This window comes from Phyllosticta capitalensis (assembly GCF_038381095.1).
Source record: "Phyllosticta capitalensis strain CBS 128856 chromosome Unknown BKA78scaffold_12, whole genome shotgun sequence".
Lineage (NCBI taxonomy): Eukaryota > Fungi > Ascomycota > Dothideomycetes > Botryosphaeriales > Phyllostictaceae > Phyllosticta > Phyllosticta capitalensis.
Window position 1 is genome coordinate 460,704 of NW_027117450.1, and position 17,198 is coordinate 477,901.

A 17,198-nucleotide genomic window follows, 5' to 3' on the forward strand; every position below is an offset into this window, starting at 1 on the left:
CTACCTTCAAGGACGCTGGCGCGTGTCGCATGGGTTCGTCTTAGTGGCGTGCCGGCAGGAAGTGTGGTGCCGTTTGATCTGCCTCCTGTGATCGCCATAACCATGAGTTTGAGAGTTCGATCCGCGTCAGGTCCGAAATTTTTCTTTTATTCTTTTAATTCTTGTTTGGGCTGGGCTTTGCCGGCCGCTGCATAAACGAAGGACGCCCCTGGGTTAGTTGAGCTGGTCAAGATAGACGAGTGGAAGAGAAGTGCACTGGCGGTGAGCAACGTGAGGTGATTAAGAAAGATGTCCGGATTTTTCTACAGTCTAACCCCCAACCCAACGCAATGAATGAATACAAAAAAAGCGGGCAGCAGCCAGCCAGCCAGCCGACCACCGTCGTCCAGCCAGCTCGCCCACCAGCTCGACGCCTATGCCCACGCGCCCACCAACGCCATCAAAGCAGCGCCGGCAACGACGCTTCCGCACGCCTCGGCGCGCCTGCGGCCCCTCAGACTGACGTAGCTATGATCGCTGAGAAAGTCCTCGGCAAGCAGCTCAACCAGACCGGCAAAAAGCAGCAGGCCGGTGCTGACGGCGTTCATGACGCCGACGAGCAGCAGGCCCATCTGCGACGCGGGGTCGTACAGGCGGTGGACGGCGAGGCCGATGGCCTGGCCGAGCGGCGTCGTGGTGCCGTAGGCCAGCGCCATGAGCCACGGCTTGGGGCTGCCGGACGGGAACGAGAGGCTGGCGATGCGGCTGCCGAGGGCGAGGCCCTCGAAGGTCTGGTGGAACGAGATGGCGAGGAGGAGGATCAGGAACGGAGGCCCGGTTGAGACCGAGAGCGCCATGCCGATGAAGACGCTGTGGAAGAGGATGCCGGCTTCGAGGAGCAGGCATTGCAGCAGTGCTTTGCTCTGCTGCTGCGAGGGCGAGAGGCGTCCCCCGGTTGCGGCGCCTGTTGCTGCTGCACCGCCGCCTTGGCTGCCACTTGGTCCGGCAGAAGGAGACGGCGAGCGCGCCGAGTCGCGCGAGCGGCGGTGCGTAGGAGCGCCGTTGAGCAGGCCCGCCGAGTCGGTCGTCGTGAAGGGGTCTTCGAGATCGAGGTCCAGCGACGCGCTGTCGCGGTGCGTGTCGTCCTCCTTGTCGTACCCGTTGGGCGAGCGCGGCGCTGGGCCCGTCGCCGACTGCGGCGTCCGCGGCGATCTCCCTTCGACTAGACCATCCGTCTCGACGGGCAGGTGGTCGTTGAGCATGATGGTTGCTGGCCGCTGCGATGTCCCGTTGCCATTGCCCCAGCTGCCCTGCTGCTTGAGCCGGTTGAAGCTCAGGCTACCTCTTCGTCGTGCGTTGCCGTTTTCCGCCCCGCCTTGTCCGTGGTGGTGGTGGTGATCATGTTCCACCTCGCCCGCGTCGCCGCCGTCCAACAAGGTGTCGTAATCTGCCGTGTGTACGTGTCCCGCGCCCCTGCTCGCAAAAAACATTTCTATGCCCACCACGACAAAGACCGACACCATGGCGATGAGCCCCGCCATGGGCGGATATTGCTTGTTCCAAAAAGCCGGAAGACATGGGTCGGTCAGCGATGTGTAGGCCGTGGGTAGCAGGTGGACAAATGCCGTCGCAATAAGCACGCCGGTGCCAAAGTGCCGCGAGAGGAACAAAAAGTGGTGCGGGACGGGCAGCTTGGGGAAGCGCCGCACGATGATGGGAAACGAGCATGCTGGAGGCAGTCAGCACTAAACGCGCATCTACAAAAGAAAGCGCATGTACCGAAGATGCTCAGCACCAAGATCAATATCAGGGCAAAGACGTGCAGAGGCGTGTTGTAAGACGACCCCTTCTTTCCGGAACCGCATTCTGGTCGCTCGCCTTCATCTTGTCGTCTTTGCAGCTCTCGCCGGAGCACCTCGAAGGGAATGTCAGACCATGACGCCAATGTATCTACGCGCAGGCGCGTCAGTCAATGCCGGTGGGCTAGGGGGATTTGGGGCGCGTCATGCCTCTGGCAGCTACATGGCCGGCATGCACAGTCATGGCTCAGTCGCGAGTCGCAGGTGTTGGGGGCAATGCGCGGAGCAGGTCAAGGAAGATGGAATCTCCTGAGCAACAACATAACATTGGCAGAGGAGGATGTTGAGAGTATGCAGTCTTGAAAATGATCGGGCAACCCCGGCGTTGAGACAAAGCGGCGGCGGGAGGAGTGCAGGTGGCAGGGCGCCGGTCCGGGAGCCATGACGCCAAGCCCCGCCGCCTCAGCTTGATGGATTCCTTGCTGCCTGAGAGAATTGAAGAAACAAACTACAGCTAGCATCAAAACTCTCTCGCAACGGCCTCTGCCTCTCAGTCCGTCTCGCTATCCTCCACCACCAGCCGCCGTCTCTGCGGTTGCCTCACCACCTCGTCGTCCTCGCTATCCGAACTGCTTGCAGCTACCTTCGCCGTTGCCTGCCCCCTGCTAATTCTGTGCCCAGGCTTCTTGAGCAACGCGCCTATATCTGGCAAATCATCTTCTTCGTCGTCTTCGTTCGCATAGCCATGCTGGTTGTGCCTCGGGTCGTCGTCGTAATCTTGCGAATCTGAAAAAAGCTTGACGGGTTTTCGCGGGCGACCCGGGAGGCTTGAACTAAACACTTGCACCTCCTCGTTATCGTCTGCGATAAAGCTGAGTAGCTCCGAGTCTAATTGTTCGTCCTCTGGTTCGTCGAATCCGTCCGTGTGTTGCGTCCCGAGGTTGATGCCTTGCGTCGCGATGCGCATGCGCGGATCCGTTGGTGGTGGGCTGCTCTCGTCTGCCTCCATGACCATGTCTGAGATGCGGTTTCGGGACCGTGCTGGCGTTGCCGGGTCTTCGTAGTCTCCACCGTTGACAACTTCCACTTCACTGTCCTCGTCGGCCGACCTCCAGCCATCGAAGTTGGATGCGTGGTAATTCCGCTTGAATGCTTCAATCCGCAAATGGTCCGCGTCGTGTATAGCATTCATGGTTCCGACAAATGCCAAGGATGCGCGACTGCTAGGGACATATTTCGTTGGTAACAATACACGCTGTGATGCAGGATGTGCGCCCAGGTCCAATGGCGGAATTTCCAAGTCGCCGTCCTCGTCGTGAATATTTTGGTACTGCCGTTCGAGATTCTTTTCCTCCTGTTGGCTGAGATAGACTTGATTGGCGCTGACTCGCTCCTCCGTGGGGTCGACATAGGCGGGCTTCTTCGTCTTTCTTGCTTTGACACGAGTGTTGCCAAGCTCATCCACATCTCCGCCCTTCATTGTTGACGCCTTGACAAAGCCGTCCATGACACCGTCTGGCATGTGAAACTTTTTGGGCTGCTTTTTGGGAGCGCGACCTCCCCTCTTCGGCTCAGGCAAATCAGGTTGCGAGTTTTCAATAGGAATCTCGACCTCCTTCTTGTCCACCTTCGGATCTAGGCCTCTCGGAACGATCCTCCTCGCTAGGTCGGTGTGGAAGTTGAACTCGTCCCCATTGGCAATCTTTTCTTGCATCTTGTTGTAGGCGTCCTTCGCCTTTTCAGAGTCGTCCTCTTCCTTGCCAGCCATCATGAGCAGCAAAATGTTGCCCTGTCTTTTGCGTCCTGTTCGCCCCATGCGTTGCAGCATGCGGATGGGTGATGCCTTGGAGTCGTAGCAGACGATGAGATCAACTTCTCCAATGTCAAGACCTTCTTCTCCAATCGACGTGGCAACCAATGTGTTGTATTCGCCAGCCTTGAACTTTTGAACAACCTCAAGTTGCTTTTTCTGGTCCATGGCCTCGGAGTTCTTTGCAGCCGCCTGACCGACAAATACGTGTGGTCGAATCATGGGCGAACTTAGCTTGAGGACTCTGACAATGTCTTCTGCGCTGTCTCGCCAGTGCGCAAAGACCATGATGCGCGTCTTGGATCCTGAAGCATCCGTGCCTTCCCCGGCGTCGAGGAAGTGATTCAAGACTCGCTCTCGTAAAAATTCCAACTTGGGGTGGCCGATGTATTCTCGATCGTCTGTCCAGTTCCGCAAGGTGTCCATGAGCTTAACAAAGGATGGATGATCAGTGACCTGCTTCTTCGTCTTGGTAGTAGCGTCATTCTTAAAATCTTTTAGCAAGACGTAAAAGGGACGGATGCCGTGGTACTTGAGCAGGTCGACTGGGCGTGCCAAGCTTGTCAAGGTCATGAAAAGGGTATTGACCATGCCTCTCACCGGCCCAGTTGCATTTCGGCCAGCCTGTGATCTCGACCATTCCGATCTAGCTTGAGTCAGGCCGTACAGACTTAACTTCATAGGGTCGCGCGACCAGTACGCATTTTGCTGGTTGAGTTTGTCCAGCACCGGCTGCACTGCCTTTGAAAAAAGATCGGTGCAGACCAGTATGTCTCGATTATCTCGCAATACGCGTTTTTCAACATTTCGCAAGTGGACAAACTGCCGAATGTCAAGCGAGTTTTCGGTCCTGATTTCAACCTTGGAGATCTCCAAACTGTCAATGACCTTTTGGACTGCTTCGACCGTTGCACCAGGTGTGGCAGTCAGAGCCAGGATTCGAAAACTGGTGTTGAAGCGTCGGATGAATTTGACAATCTCGACGTATGCGTACCCACCAGTTGCCCGATGGGCCTCGTCGAAAATGACCAAAACAATCCTTTTCGGATCGGCAATTCCTTTGGCCAGATCATTGACAACAGTCTGTGGCGTCATGAAGAATACACGCTTCGTTTCCCACTCCTGCTGGCGCAGCGCCGGGGGAGTGTCGCCTGTCAAAAGGGTCGTCTGAGACCGAGGAATTCCAGCGATATTCAAACATGCCTCTACTTGCTGCGAGACCAGCGGCTTAGTTGGTGCTACAAAGAGGACTTGGGACTTCTTTGTCCATCTAAGCCAGTTTAGCATTACAGTTGCTGCGATGAACGTCTTTCCCAGACCCGTCGGTAATGCCACGAGCAGGTTGTGAAATAGGCCCCGATGGACAATGTTGTATTGGTAATCTCGTATTGTGCCGATATTCATAGGATAGACCCAAGTCTGAAGAGCTTCTTCATCGAGCTCGTGGTGTGTGGGTGGTTCCTCACGGGCATAGCTATACCGTTTGTTGGCCTGCGATTGGGGTACAGGAGCTTCGCGGCCAAACAGAGTCGTCTGTCTCAATCCGTTCAGGGGTGCAACTAGACAACGCGGCGCGATTTCGAGAGCCGTCTGGGACGCAATCTGGGAAGATGTAATTTCAATCGCCTGGGCGGGAGCCGTTTCTTGCTCTTGTACTTCATCGGGAAACGAAAATCCCGAGTCCGAAAAGGCATCCGATGGAAGATCTGCTAATTCGGCCTCGATGTCATGAGCGTCTTCAGGTCGACTGGTCTGGTCAGTATTTCCACTCCATGTTTTTGTATGAATTCTTACCCCTGAGGAACTTGTTGCGTGGGATTTCTTGCCGTCCTCGTTGGCAAAGTTGGAGGTGGCATTTGCTTGGTCGCCTGAGGGATGTCACGTTCCTCGTCAAAGTCATCAAAGATTGCCGAGCCAAAGTCATCATCAAACTCTGATTGTTTCGGGATATTTGGAGGAGAACTAGGACACTCTGCTGGAACAGGCGTCGGATCAGGGGCAGGTTCCGGTCTTTTCGGAGACACCTTGCTCCCACTATTGACGACTGACGCAGCTCTGTTCGGTACACGGAATTGCGGACTTTTGCTTTGTCCAGCAGGTCTGACTTTTGGTGACAGGTCGTAGAGTGAATTTGGAGAGCTGGCCTCGAAGGGGTCTGGAGGGCTACTCGGAGGCCTTGTAGACTTGGTCTGCACTGGTCCAGGTCTACTCACAGGAGGAAAAGAAGTCTGCCTTGGGGGAGGCGGCGGCGGCGGCGGATATGCTTTTGGCAGAGGATTGAAGTTCTGGAACATGGGCTTTGGCGGTGGGGGCGGGTCCTGCTTTTGCCAGCGGGCTGGCCGTATTGCCCATGGGGGACTCTCCTCACGTGGCAACTGCGTCAAGTAGGTGTCTTGTTGAAGGTTGTAGGTCGGTTCATGAATTTTCAGCTTGGACTTTTTGGATGGCTTGTCATCTGAGGATCCGTAATCGTCTTCTGCTTCCACGCTCTTGCGAGGCTTCCTCTTTCGTTTTTCTGGGGGCGAGCCCTCCTCGTCCTCGACGATGCTTTTGCGCTTTCGGCGGGGTTTTGGAGCAGCAGCATCATCGTCATTTTGCGCGCTCTTCCGTGGCCTTCCTCTAGGCTTTTTGGGCGCGTCGGGATCGTCGTTGGCCTTGGGCTTCCGCGGTTTTGGCTCAGGTTTCTTGGGAGGCTCGATGATCAGCTTACCGATGCCGTTGACGAACTCGGGTTCTTCGTGATCACTGCTGCTGGTAACAGTGACGGTGCGCTTTTTGCGCGGCGGTGGCATGCTGTACGAAGGAGGAGTGGCGAATGGCTGCACACAGGGCTGCAAGTCGCTCGTATAGCTTAGCCGTGAGCGGAACAAGGTGACAGCTGGGCGCCAGCAGAGCCAAGCGCAGGGTGCCTGAAGGGTCAGACGATTTGGGCGTTGTAACGGCGCATCGGATTGGAATGGCGCAGAAGAGTCGAGCGATGTCTGAGGTATCTTTGACGGGAAACGGGGAGACGCGTGCCGACGCGCCTGGAAGATGCCAAGGCTGCTTAATAAGGCGCTCAAGGGCGGGCAGTCCTTCCCCCCAATGACAGGCCTGCCAAGCAGGAATGGTAGCGACTTTGGTATAGCCCATGTTTATTTCTGTTGATGCTCCCGCCAGCACCTGCGTCCCGCTTGCAGCCACCGGCATCCCATCGTCTTCAACCGGCCCTCATTGGCGCCAACACCTTGTCTACCTGCCAGACGGGGCACCCGAGACAGGGTTGTCGTGTCTTATTTATTTCGCCCCGGATTCATCTGTAGTGTCCCTGCCTGCTCTCCTGCCTCCGTCAAACCCCCTTAGCCGGCATTGGATGTTTATAAGCTTCCCCAGTCACTCGCTCCATTCCTCTCCTTCTACACTTACCTCACACTAAACAAACACTCGCTCGACTACCTACTCCACCACCAACATGCGCTTTTCCACCTTTGCCTTTGGCGGCCTGCTCGCCCTTGCTCAATTGGCCGTGGCTGCCGACGAGCCATTGCCCAAGCCCAACAGCACCGAGCTGTCTTCGACCCTGACCTCGACCTCGCTCTCTCCCACCGCATCTTGCATTGCCGCCTGCGACGTTGGCGACGTCGACTGCCAGGCCAAGTGCGTTGGAACTGCGCACCCCAACAGCGCTCAAGCAAACCAGACGACCGAGTGCGCAGCCAAGTGCAACCAGGGCGACGGATCCCCCAAGGCCGTCCAGGAATACGCCGACTGCCAGCAGTCTTGCATCAACTCATACTTCCCCATTGGCAGCGCACCCGGCGTTCAGGCGACTGGAACTGGAGCAAATACTGCTGCGTCTGCATCGGCCACGGCCACTGGCACCGAGACCAGCGGCGCCAAAGAGACTGGAGCGAACGCGAGCAAGAGCGGTACGTTTGTCCCGAGGCAGGGATCATTGAGCAAAACGCTGACATTGTTTCCACAGGCACCGCTTCGGGGGCCAAGTCGTCGTCTACTGGAGCAGCCAACAGCAACTATGCGTACAGCGCGTCGATGGTGGGACTCGGCAGTCTCTTCATGGGTCTGTTGACGCTCTAAGGGACGGTGTGTTGCGATGGGATGCCGGCGTGGGCCAAAAAAAGGGTCAAGTTCCCAGCGGAGAGGTTGGTTTTGATAATAACAAGGTTTCGGGATGTTGTTTTTGCTTGGCAATTCCTGGCGATGGTTGGGCATACCCGGCTTGCTGTGACGTTTCTCATTCTATTTTGTGTATTCTAATCGACCTTGGGTCGCACCATTCGCGGTCATCGGAGGGTCTAATGGGCAGTTAGCGGACATCAAGACACTTGCCTTCCCTACATGGAGTTTTGGGACTGCTGGTCGGTCACTTGGCGGGTGAAGGGATGGGGTGAGGTTGGGTTTCGAGTTGCGGAGAAGCAAGCGAAGCAACGGGCGCGCTAGGCCCTGATTCGGCAACGGATCGGCGGCGGGCAACCCCCATGTTGCTGCAACCTGGAAGCTCTCCAGACACTGACTATCACTCGTTCAACAACACCACGCCCAGCTATCACCACCCCAACCAGCCTCGTCCCGCCGCAAATCTAAAGCTTCCCGCCTCACAATGGCCTCCGCCGACCCCCTCGACAGCGCCCTGTCAGTCTCCGCCCCCGTCCCCGCCCTCCAAGCTCCCCACCACCAATGTCCCTCACTGACGCCGGCAACAACAGGGACCTGCTGCGCCGGCTCAACCCCAAGGACACATCGGCCCACGTGGACCGCATCTGCAGCATCAAGCCGGACCTGACCGAGGACCTGCTGGAGTCGGTGGACGTGCCGCTGGCCGTGCGGCGGTGTCCCAAGGAGAAGCGCGACTACCTGTGCTGCGACTACAACCGCGACGGCGACAGCTACCGCAGCCCCTTTAGCAACGAGTTCGACCCGCCGATTGAGGATGGCGAGGGCATCCTGCCGAGCGAGCGCGTGCGCCGCATGGAGGTCAAGGCCAACGAGGCGTTTGACGTGTATAGGGAGCTGTGGGTACATTGTCTTCTAGCCGTCAGGGCCGATGTCTGACGCATGTTATGCAGGTACTTTGAGGGCGGCATATCGAGCGTGTACCTGTGGGACCAAGACGACGGCTTCGCAGGCTGCGTGCTCCTGAAAAAGGGTACGTACAGACGTCGAAACAAGCACCAGAAATAAGCACTCTATCAATCCTGCCCCTCACCAGCCTCCTCCGTCCCATGGTTCACCCTCCCGCAAGCTTACCACTCGCTGCGCTAGCCGTCACCCCGGGCAACAAGTCGTCGGGCAGCTGGGACAGCATCCACGTCTTCGAAGCGTTCGACCGCGCACGCACGTCGCACTACAAGCTGACGTCGACCGTCATCCTCTCGCTGGGCAGCTCGGGCGACGCCGACCCGGCCCTGGGCAGCATGGACCTGTCGGGCAACCTGGTGCGCCAGGTCGAGCAGGACCACCCCGTCGACGACGACACGTCGCACATCGTCAACGTCGGCAAGATGGTCGAGGACAACGAGCTCAAGATGCGCAACCTCCTCCAGGAGGTTTATTTTGGCAAGGCCAAGGATATTGTGGGTGACTTGAGGAGTCTGCCCCCTCTGAGCCAGGCCCAGAAAGACCGTGATACCCAGCGCCAGATGCTGAGTGATATGGGGAGTCGGTAGGCAGGCAGCTGCTAGGGAGATGGGAGAGTTGTCGAGCAGTAAAGCGAATCACAGGTCTAAAGATGAGCAAGTTTCATGTCCATGGATTTTTTGAAATGCAAGAAAATATTTTTGCGGCCAGTAGACTACGACAAAAACGGGGGCTCGTGAGGGTGGTTAATGGCTACCACCAAGCACCCACACCAAGCGTCTGCTTCCCATATGCCCCCTTCTTTCTGTTTGCACGCACTCAAACCCACATCATCACCGCCCAATGCCCTACCTACACTGGCTTTGCAAGCGTAACCCATCCATCCACCTCGACGGCCACGTCAACCGCTCACCCACCCCTAAACACCCACCAAAACAACCAAAGCAGCGTCACCATCATCGCAAAAATAGAAACACCCTCCCATTCCCCACCCCCCAAACCATGCCACTCATCACCTGCCGAGAAAAAGAGCAGAGCGGCTCGGGCAGCTCGCGCGTCTAGGTTGCGACCCGCCGCCCGTCGCGGCTCGGCAGCCGGGGGAAGGGATCTGGCAAGGAAAGGGCGTAGTGTTGGGTGTGGGGGTTTATTTATTTGTTGTCCCGGTTTCAGAGTCCCGCTCCGTCGCGGACGGCTGTCTGGATGTCAAGGTGTGTGTTTCTTTTTTTGGGCTACGGGTCTGCAGATTGTTTACAGGGTCTGCGAAATTTTTTGTTGGTGTTGTTGGTGTTGGGCAGTGAAAAAGTCGAAGTAGGGAGTGGGTGTGCAAGAAGTCGTAGTGGTCGTGGTCGTGAGAAGAATTGAGCAGATTGGTAGTTGGCGGTAGATAAACTGGCCTGGCAGGTTCGCAGGCAGGTATGCTGGCTGGCTAGGCAGACCATCAAACGGGATGCGAGTGGCTCTGAGATTCCTCCAATATAGACGACGGTTATTCAATTTATGTACTTTATGAATGCATGTTGGCATACACAAGAAACACATTTCCACAACTCCACTCGGTCTCCCTTCCAGCCTTGCAGGCTCTGCACTCGCATCACGATGATCCCAATGCACCACCGCACCCATTTTGAAGAATGATGATGGGAAAAGAATTATGTATATAGAAAAGAAAAAGGTAGAGACCCCTTCATCCACCCTCTTCCCAAATTCAAGTCTTCTCACTCAAAGCTCAAACTCAACCATCAATCCTCTCACTCCTCCTGCTAAAGCCACCATCACAACCAAATACTGCGTTCACATTCTACTCCTGCCGTAATAGAGAGAGAGAGAGAGAAAGGGGAAAATGACCCAGCCCAACCTGACCTGACCAGCCCCAACCTAACCGTATCCTGACCCAACCCCAACCTATCCGTGACCGATCCGTTCCCAGTTTGTTTGATGGAGTTCCCATAGGAGATGGGAGAAAAAAAGACAAAGGGAAATAAAGGAGAGAAAGAGGAAGAAGGAGCAAAAAATGTAGGCAGGAAATGCTGTAATAACCCGCACGCTCAACGACGACACAAAAAAGAAAAAAAGAGAAAGACAAGATGCGTCTCTGCATCCCACGTGCGATAGCTTTTTTGGGGTGGTTGTTGCTATCAACGCCACATCGATAGATGGGCCCACGCCAATCGGGTCGAAAAATTACCACTTCAAGCATGACCCCCCCACAATCAGTCTACCGCCTTCCCATGCGCTGCGCCTGGTCGCGGTCCCAGCTGGCGCCGTACGGCAGCGGCGTAAAGCCACCACCGCCCATGCCACCGTGCTGGCTGACGGCGCCGCTGTGCAGGCTGGTCATGCTGCCCAGGCCATTCATGTAGGGCCCAGCAGTGGGCGGAGGCGCCATGTGCTGGGGCGCAAAGTAGCCGCCGCCGTTTTGCGCTGGCTGGCCCATGCCGAACGGCGTGCCCGGCGAGTAGCCGTTCATGGGCGAGTGCTGCGGAGGCTGCGGCGTCCCCATCATCGACAGATTCGGCATGCTCTGCATCCCCTGCGGCTGCATGGGCATCGACATTTGCGACATGTTGCCCAGGCTCATGATCGAGTTGCGGTTGGCGGCTTGCTGCATTTGCTGCTGCATTTGCATCTGCTGCTGGAAGAGAGCCGCCTGCTCCTTTTGCATCCGCATCTCCGCCTGCCGTTGCACCTCGTCCATTTTGCGGCGGTTTTCAGCTTCAGCCTGTGCATGCGCATGCAATTGGCGAGCCTGAATGGCCTGGTGGACCAGAGCTGAGCGGGAGCCCTGCTTGATGCTTTCTTTTTCCTTTTGGCGGGCGGCAATGGCGCTTACGAGACCAAATGACTCGGGCTCCTTCTTCTTGGTTGGATTCTGGGTCATGTCGATGAGGGGTGTGCCTGTCAACCGCGCCACGTGCTCCTGCTCTCGCGCTGTGAGTTGCGAAGCATCGGCATTGATGAGACCTGCCGAGCCAGCACTGAGAAGCATTGAAGCGGCGTTGCGCGAGTTTGGTCGTGGAATCCTATCGGCTTCGGCAGCTGTCAAGAACATGGACGTGGTGCGAGAGTCGCGGCGCGTAGCAAAGGAATCCCGACGGAAGTCGCGATCCCCCGAGGGCGTCCGTTGGTAGTGCGGGAGAATCTGCGACCAATCGCCCGAAGCATTACGGCTGATTGGGGGAGTGAGGTTGGTCGTAGACTTGTGTCGTCCATGGGCCACCCCAGCAGGACCAGACACTGGCTGCGGCGCCGCAGCAAGGGAAGCGCGGTGATTGACCCATTCTTCAGGAGTGAAGCTCATGCGGTTGCTCGGGCTCGGTGTGCGGTTAGGACCGGCCGGCTGGGGTTGCCAAAGGCTCCGTCGGTTGCCGTTAACCTCTTGCGGCGACCTCGAGTTGGCGCGCCTATGAGACTCGGCGCCAGGACTAGCCCTGCCCATGTGTCCATTTTCCATGAGGTTGCCAGAGCTTCCAGGACGAATTGAGAGCGCATCAAACCCAAGGCTCATGCGATCCCCTGCTGTCGACCTTTCTTCAGCACCTTCGACAGCGTCTTCGGCGTGTCCGTTGGCGGGGAGAGCCTTGGCATCACTCTTGGTCAAGTCGTACGTAGGACCAAAATCAATTCTGGGGAGATTGAGCTGCTCTTCCGTCTTTGCCTCGCCACTGTACTGAGCGTCGCCAACCGTGATTGCTTCGTGGTGCTCAGCCGTGGGAACATTGCCAACCATTTTCAATCTGCCAGTCCGGGGCCGCTCCACGCGCTCAGTGACGCGCACCGACTTTTCCGTGCTCACACTCTTGATGCTCGCATAGTCGGGGGTGCCCGTCGACTCATTGTCCAGAGCGGCCTCCTCGGCCTCAATCTGCTCCTGCTCGCGCTCAAACTCTTCTTGCGCATCCAGATGACCAAGAATCAGGTCGGGATTGATCAGGTCGTTTTGGAAACTGCCAACACTTGAGCGTGAGGGAGGACGAGGGGCGGCGGCGGGATGGTCCGCCGGAGGGGGTGACCGACCTGGAATTGGCTTGCGAGCAACAGCCCCTTGGGTTGGCGCGGTCTCGGCGACGTGCCCGTGGTTAGCTTGCGCAGCTATGGCATCAGGGGGAAAGTAGCTTGGAAACTCTTTGTGTTCAGGGACGGGTGGGCCAGTCGGGGAAAAGGTGGCACTGGTGGCCGTCTGGGGCGTGCCTTGTGGAACATACGGCGACGCAGGAATGGTCGGCAGGCGGTCCTGCGGCTGCTCACCCCATTGCTGGCGGCTTTCGTCGACCGATCTGCGGTAAGAATGCATGGCGTGGGCGCGGTCGCCCTCGCCACCCGGCCTTCCAATTCCATCCCGCTGGGCCAGGGCTGCCGCGGCCCCCATCGTCGCCGCCTCAGCCGGCAGTGGATGGGAGTGAGCTTGCTGCATCTCTTGCAGGGTCGCCTCGTCGATGTAAGACTGGGCACGCCGCAGGTCTTGGGAATCCTGCGGACGGTTACGAGGGCGAGCGCCAGGAGCGTGGCCAAAGTGCGGAGGCTGCACGGCAGTTGGGGGCGGACCGGATGTGCCAGTCGCCCCGACCCGAGGCAGGTCAGTTGGCGAGCTTCCAGAGGAGTTTTGCAGTTGCTCATCAGAGGGCGTCGAGTAGCCGTCGCCATCCTGGTTGAGGCCATTGAGCAAGTGGCGATGAGCTGGCGGGCGCGGTGGAGAGTCATCACCGTTGGCTTGCCGGCGCAGGGGTCCAGCTTCCGACACAGAACGGCTGTGACTCAACATGGCCGCTGGCGACGCAGTCTCGGCGCGTCGAGGAGCCGGGAAGCCCAGGTCACCTGGTCGTGGCGGAGAAGAGTTGCGAGATCCAGGAGAGGAGCGTGTCGATTGCTGGTCGCCAAATTTGATCGACTGCGTCCGCGAGGGCGGCAGGCTCACCCGGCTGGCTGTGTTGCTGCGCTGCCTCAGGCGATCAGGAGGACCTGAAGTCATTCGTTTGACGGTAAGGTCTTTCAATTGTTTCCTCCACTCACGCTCCGTCCAATTGCTGCTCCCCTGGGCGTGAATCAGACTGGCCACGTCCAAAATGTCCAGGTAGCCATAGCGGCGGGAGGTGGGCATCGCAAACATCAAGGAGCGAGTGTCGAGTGGATCGGCAATGAGGCGAGAGGGCCTGCCGTAAATGGCAAACACATCAAACACGGGGAAAAGAAAACGCAGCATCATTTCGAATCCAGACACGGCGGGATGCACTTCGGGCATGACGAAGACGAAGCCTTCGGTGGTGGACTCGGGCTTGGAGTGTATCGTGATGCGGCCCTCGAGCTTGACCAAGGTGGACTGATCTATGAGCGGCTTCGATTGCGGGTATATCGCGTACGCAGAGTAGGCATCCTTGAGCGTGGCTATCGGCCGCGTCTTTTTGTTTACTTTCCTTGTGTCGTAAAACTTGACGTCGCCCTTGAGGATGGGTTGGCGGTCGTAGACTGACTTCTTCGCCGACTTGGCCGCCTTGACAACGTCCTTTTCGTCCGGTGGTGTTATGACGCACCAGCATCGCCGCCAGGGCGTCCCGGCACCAAACCGCACTCTTGCCCAATCCTCTTGCTTGAACTTGGTCTTTTCCATAATGGCACGGATGTTGTTCAAGAACTTGCCTTTGGCCGCAATCAGAGAGCCCGTGTAGGCCTCCTGCAGGGAAGCATGCTCAAACATGGCGAGCCTGATGCCCGCGGTCCACTGAGTCAGGGAGTTGAGCGAATTGAAATGAAACAAATAGCGGTTGTTTCCGGCCGTGGATACGCTCAAGACGTTGGTCAAGTTTTGGCCGCCCTGGCCGCTCATTGGCAGCGATTCGATCTGGCTCGTTAGAGTTGGTCGTGATGGGGGTCGGGCAACATACCATCTTGATCGAGGCATCGGCGAGGTTGATGAAACTGGGCACCACCTCTCCATCGGTCCCGGCCTCATCGAGCTTCTGAGCGTCCCATACGGAGAGCACCGTACCTACAAGCTGGGCAAACACCTCGGTCCAATTCCGATCCGGACTGGGCCGACCGCCTGGAGCAGTCAGATCACCTTCCCGATTCGGACCGAACTTGTACTCACGTCCATCCAAGTCATGCAACTTGAGAAAGTAGCCCTCCTGATAGAGTTTATTGGAGTGAGAGTTGAGGTATTGGAAGATGCGCTGCAGCTCGGGCAGGGTGTCCTGGGCGACGTCCATGACGGGAGGCTGGTGTGTCTGGACCATGGAGATGGGGCGCGACGAAGGGCGCGAGTCGGAGCGAGAGCGTTGCGCGGCCGTGGGCGACGACGAGTTGAAGTTGTCGAGGTTGTGGGACGAGGCCGAGGGGGGCGTAATGGGGGAGCTGCTCGACTTGTCGGGCGTCGACGAGTGCTTTGGAGAGGAAGGAGCGTCGGCGGCGGGCGTTTTGGACCTCGGGGAGCCACCCCATTGCGACATGAACGACAGGACTGGCAAGCAAGGGATTAGCGTGGTGATACAGCGAACAGGCAATTGGCAGCGAGGAGTCGGATACCGCGTGGACGAGGCATTCTTGCAGCTCGCCAGGAAGGCCTGCCTAGACAGGCGAGGAGGAGAGTAGAGGGACGAGGAAAACGAGCGACGGCGGAGACGGGGGGATGAAAGAATCACGAGAGGAGAGAGAGATGACGAGAAAAGAGCGGGAGCGGGTTGGTCAGGTAGTTAGCATAGGTTAGGTTCAGGTTGGAATGGGACGTGGACGGGGAGATGGGTATGGCGGCGGAAGCAGGCGGGCTATGGCAATTCGGCTGTGAGGCGAAGCGAAGCGCGGGCGTGAGTCCAGGGAGCACCTTGTCGGCGCGCGGCCGTCGTACACACGGGGAGGCGATGGGTGGATGAGGCGTGTGGATAGATGGAGGTTGAAGCTGAAGGTCTTGGGCGTCCAGCGGCTTTTGTTGGTGTCGTATGCTCTCGCACGCGCCGGCTGACGCATGCACAGTGTCCATGTCCAGTTCGACTACCCGTAGCTGGAGCACTTTTAGGTACATGGATGGCCACAAGTAGTGGGTGGCTGGTCAACCCATGATGATTCCTGGCCTGGCGCCCGACCTCTTTGCTCCCAGTTCTATTCATCCTCATGGCGGCCGCCAGCCCTTGGCTCCCGCCAGTGACGTACATCAAGAATGCCACGCCCATATGGATTTTCTTGCTGCTCTACACAGCCTCGCAGTACGTACGCGCGTGTTGACCATAGCCGGGTTGCTGGGGTGTCTCCGCACTTCCAGCCGCATCGCATCGCATCGCAGTGGCAGCGCGCGCATCGTACCGCTGCTGTGACTGCAACACCAAGACGGCGCAACCCAACCAACCGCGGCAACTAACAGCGCTACCACGCTAGCGTCTTCCTCTCGTGTGATTCTCGGATTTGCTGGACGACGACGACATGATTCTGTGCTGAGGCGACACCGCCACACTCGCTCGCCCTTGGCAAGCCGACGCGACGCGCATCTCACAATATGCAGACACGACATTCTCCCAAGGCCAAGACAAGACGTAGATCTCCCGGTCCGGCGAGACAACCAAGAACAAGGTCTTCCCCTCTCTCCAAACTAACCACTACCACAACAAGACTATCTACAATTAGGAGTAGTTGTACGCTACACTCCCGTACCGTCGCCCGAGCCCATGACGTGCAGATCGCCTGCAGGGTCGGCGCTCAGTCCACGTCGTCGCTCACTCTCTCTCCTCCACGACCACGCCCCTTTTTATCCCCTCATCACTTGCGTACATCCGTGGGGCAAGGGGTCCACGGCCATGCATACCGACACCTCTTCTGCCGCTCACAAACATCCCTCATCACTCTTCCATCATTGCCAATGCTGATCTCCATGCCGTCATCATCCTTTTCGCTACGGTACTTGACTAATAAACCCTCTCAATCATCACTCATCAACAAGGGAGAAAAGACACCAAAAAGACGATAATGCATCAACACTAGCAGTACTTTCATAAAAGGCCAAGCCCGGCCAGACCAGGCCGCCGTCCGTTTTTTTTCGCGAGCGAACCAACACCCCCTGCCGTCCACCGTTTCATCCAAAGCAGAAAAATCCAACGCACCGCACCGCACCGCAGTCCAGGACCCGACCTTTTCACCTGTGGTTCCAAATCCGGATGGGATGGGATGCTCCTCTCGGCTACCTCGGCTTGCCCCGAGCCCGGCCAGTCGCCCGCCTCCTCTCCAAAGGAACAACATCACCGCTGTTCATCGCCATTTTGTCTCCGCGTTGGCTGACGTCCTGCTCTCCACAAACATCTCCATCCCATTCCCATCTCCATCCCTCCGTCCCACCCAACTCTCAAGCCTCACTCACCCCCTCACCGCTCCCTCTCTCCCCTCCCTCCCCCTCTTCTAAAAATACCCCCCTTCTAATTCCATCCACGTCCCCCGTCTCCGAGCATCCCAGCGCCCATCACGCACCTAGCGAGTAGCGGCCGACCCATGGCTATCTCAACTATCCCCGACGGGCGAGATACGGGGGTCGTCCAAGCATGCAAAAGCTCACAGACTCTGCC

General features: G+C 57.7%; 6 protein-coding genes across 6 annotated transcripts; 3 read left to right on the forward strand and 3 right to left on the reverse strand.

Annotated features, from left to right (window-relative positions):
- Positions 1–258: 258 nt before the first annotated feature.
- BKA78DRAFT_50017 (Zinc/iron permease) lies at positions 259–2,175 on the reverse strand. The gene is made up of 3 exons (XM_066893281.1): positions 1,989–2,175; positions 1,759–1,929; positions 259–1,708 (listed from the first exon to the last, which is right to left on the reverse strand). Exons 1-3 carry the CDS (start codon positions 2,020–2,022, stop codon positions 414–416), a joined length of 1,500 nt encoding a protein of 499 aa, XP_066739080.1. The 5' UTR covers positions 2,023–2,175; the 3' UTR covers positions 259–413.
- Positions 2,176–6,643, reverse strand: BKA78DRAFT_50134 (uncharacterized protein). The gene is made up of 2 exons (XM_066893283.1): positions 5,383–6,643; positions 2,176–5,335 (listed from the first exon to the last, which is right to left on the reverse strand). Exons 1-2 carry the CDS (start codon positions 6,378–6,380, stop codon positions 2,329–2,331), a joined length of 4,005 nt encoding a protein of 1,334 aa, XP_066739081.1. The 5' UTR covers positions 6,381–6,643; the 3' UTR covers positions 2,176–2,328.
- A 1-nt stretch (position 6,644) lies between these two features.
- BKA78DRAFT_50027 (uncharacterized protein) lies at positions 6,645–7,927 on the forward strand. The gene is made up of 2 exons (XM_066893282.1): positions 6,645–7,496; positions 7,553–7,927. The coding sequence occupies exons 1-2, from the start codon at positions 7,040–7,042 to the stop codon at positions 7,663–7,665; spliced, it is 570 nt and encodes a 189-aa protein (XP_066739082.1). The 5' UTR covers positions 6,645–7,039; the 3' UTR covers positions 7,666–7,927.
- Positions 7,928–8,265: 338 nt separating this feature from the next.
- Positions 8,266–9,254, forward strand: BKA78DRAFT_258499 (F-actin capping protein beta subunit; the record flags this gene model as incomplete). The annotated part of the gene is made up of 3 exons (XM_066885288.1): positions 8,266–8,600; positions 8,655–8,734; positions 8,851–9,254. The coding sequence occupies 3 exons, from the start codon at positions 8,266–8,268 to the stop codon at positions 9,252–9,254; spliced, it is 819 nt and encodes a 272-aa protein (XP_066739083.1).
- A 1,625-nt stretch (positions 9,255–10,879) lies between these two features.
- Positions 10,880–15,104, reverse strand: BKA78DRAFT_299891 (uncharacterized protein; the record flags this gene model as incomplete). The annotated part of the gene is made up of 2 exons (XM_066887124.1): positions 10,880–14,497; positions 14,541–15,104. The coding sequence occupies 2 exons, from the start codon at positions 15,102–15,104 to the stop codon at positions 10,880–10,882; spliced, it is 4,182 nt and encodes a 1,393-aa protein (XP_066739084.1).
- An 872-nt stretch (positions 15,105–15,976) lies between these two features.
- Positions 15,977–16,830, forward strand: BKA78DRAFT_50173 (uncharacterized protein). The gene has a single exon (XM_066893285.1). It carries the CDS (start codon positions 16,142–16,144, stop codon positions 16,607–16,609), a length of 468 nt encoding a protein of 155 aa, XP_066739085.1. The 5' UTR covers positions 15,977–16,141; the 3' UTR covers positions 16,610–16,830.
- Positions 16,831–17,198: the final 368 nt, after the last annotated feature.

What these genes read in the sequence shown, in the direction of transcription:
- BKA78DRAFT_50017 (XM_066893281.1), bottom strand. Translation starts at nt 2,022, where the DNA reads ATGACTGTGCATGCCGGCCATGTAGCTGCCAGAG. An exon ending in CGGCCATGTAGCTGCCAGAG is followed by an intron (nt 1,930 to 1,988) that starts GCATGACGCGCC and finishes GCCTGCGCGTAG; the next exon opens with ATACATTGGCGTCATGGTCT. An exon ending in CTTGGTGCTGAGCATCTTCG is followed by an intron (nt 1,709 to 1,758) that starts GTACATGCGCTT and finishes GACTGCCTCCAG; the next exon opens with CATGCTCGTTTCCCATCATC.
- BKA78DRAFT_50134 (XM_066893283.1), bottom strand. Translation starts at nt 6,380, where the DNA reads ATGCCACCGCCGCGCAAAAAGCGCACCGTCACTGTTACCAGCAGCAGT. An exon ending in ACGCAACAAGTTCCTCAGGG is followed by an intron (nt 5,336 to 5,382) that starts GTAAGAATTCAT and finishes TGACCAGACCAG; the next exon opens with TCGACCTGAAGACGCTCATG.
- BKA78DRAFT_50027 (XM_066893282.1), top strand. Translation starts at nt 7,040, where the DNA reads ATGCGCTTTTCCACCTTTGCCTTTGGCGGCCTGCTCGCCCTTGCTCAA. An exon ending in AGCGAACGCGAGCAAGAGCG is followed by an intron (nt 7,497 to 7,552) that starts GTACGTTTGTCC and finishes TTGTTTCCACAG; the next exon opens with GCACCGCTTCGGGGGCCAAG.
- BKA78DRAFT_50173 (XM_066893285.1), top strand. Translation starts at nt 16,142, where the DNA reads ATGCAGACACGACATTCTCCCAAGGCCAAGACAAGACGTAGATCTCCC.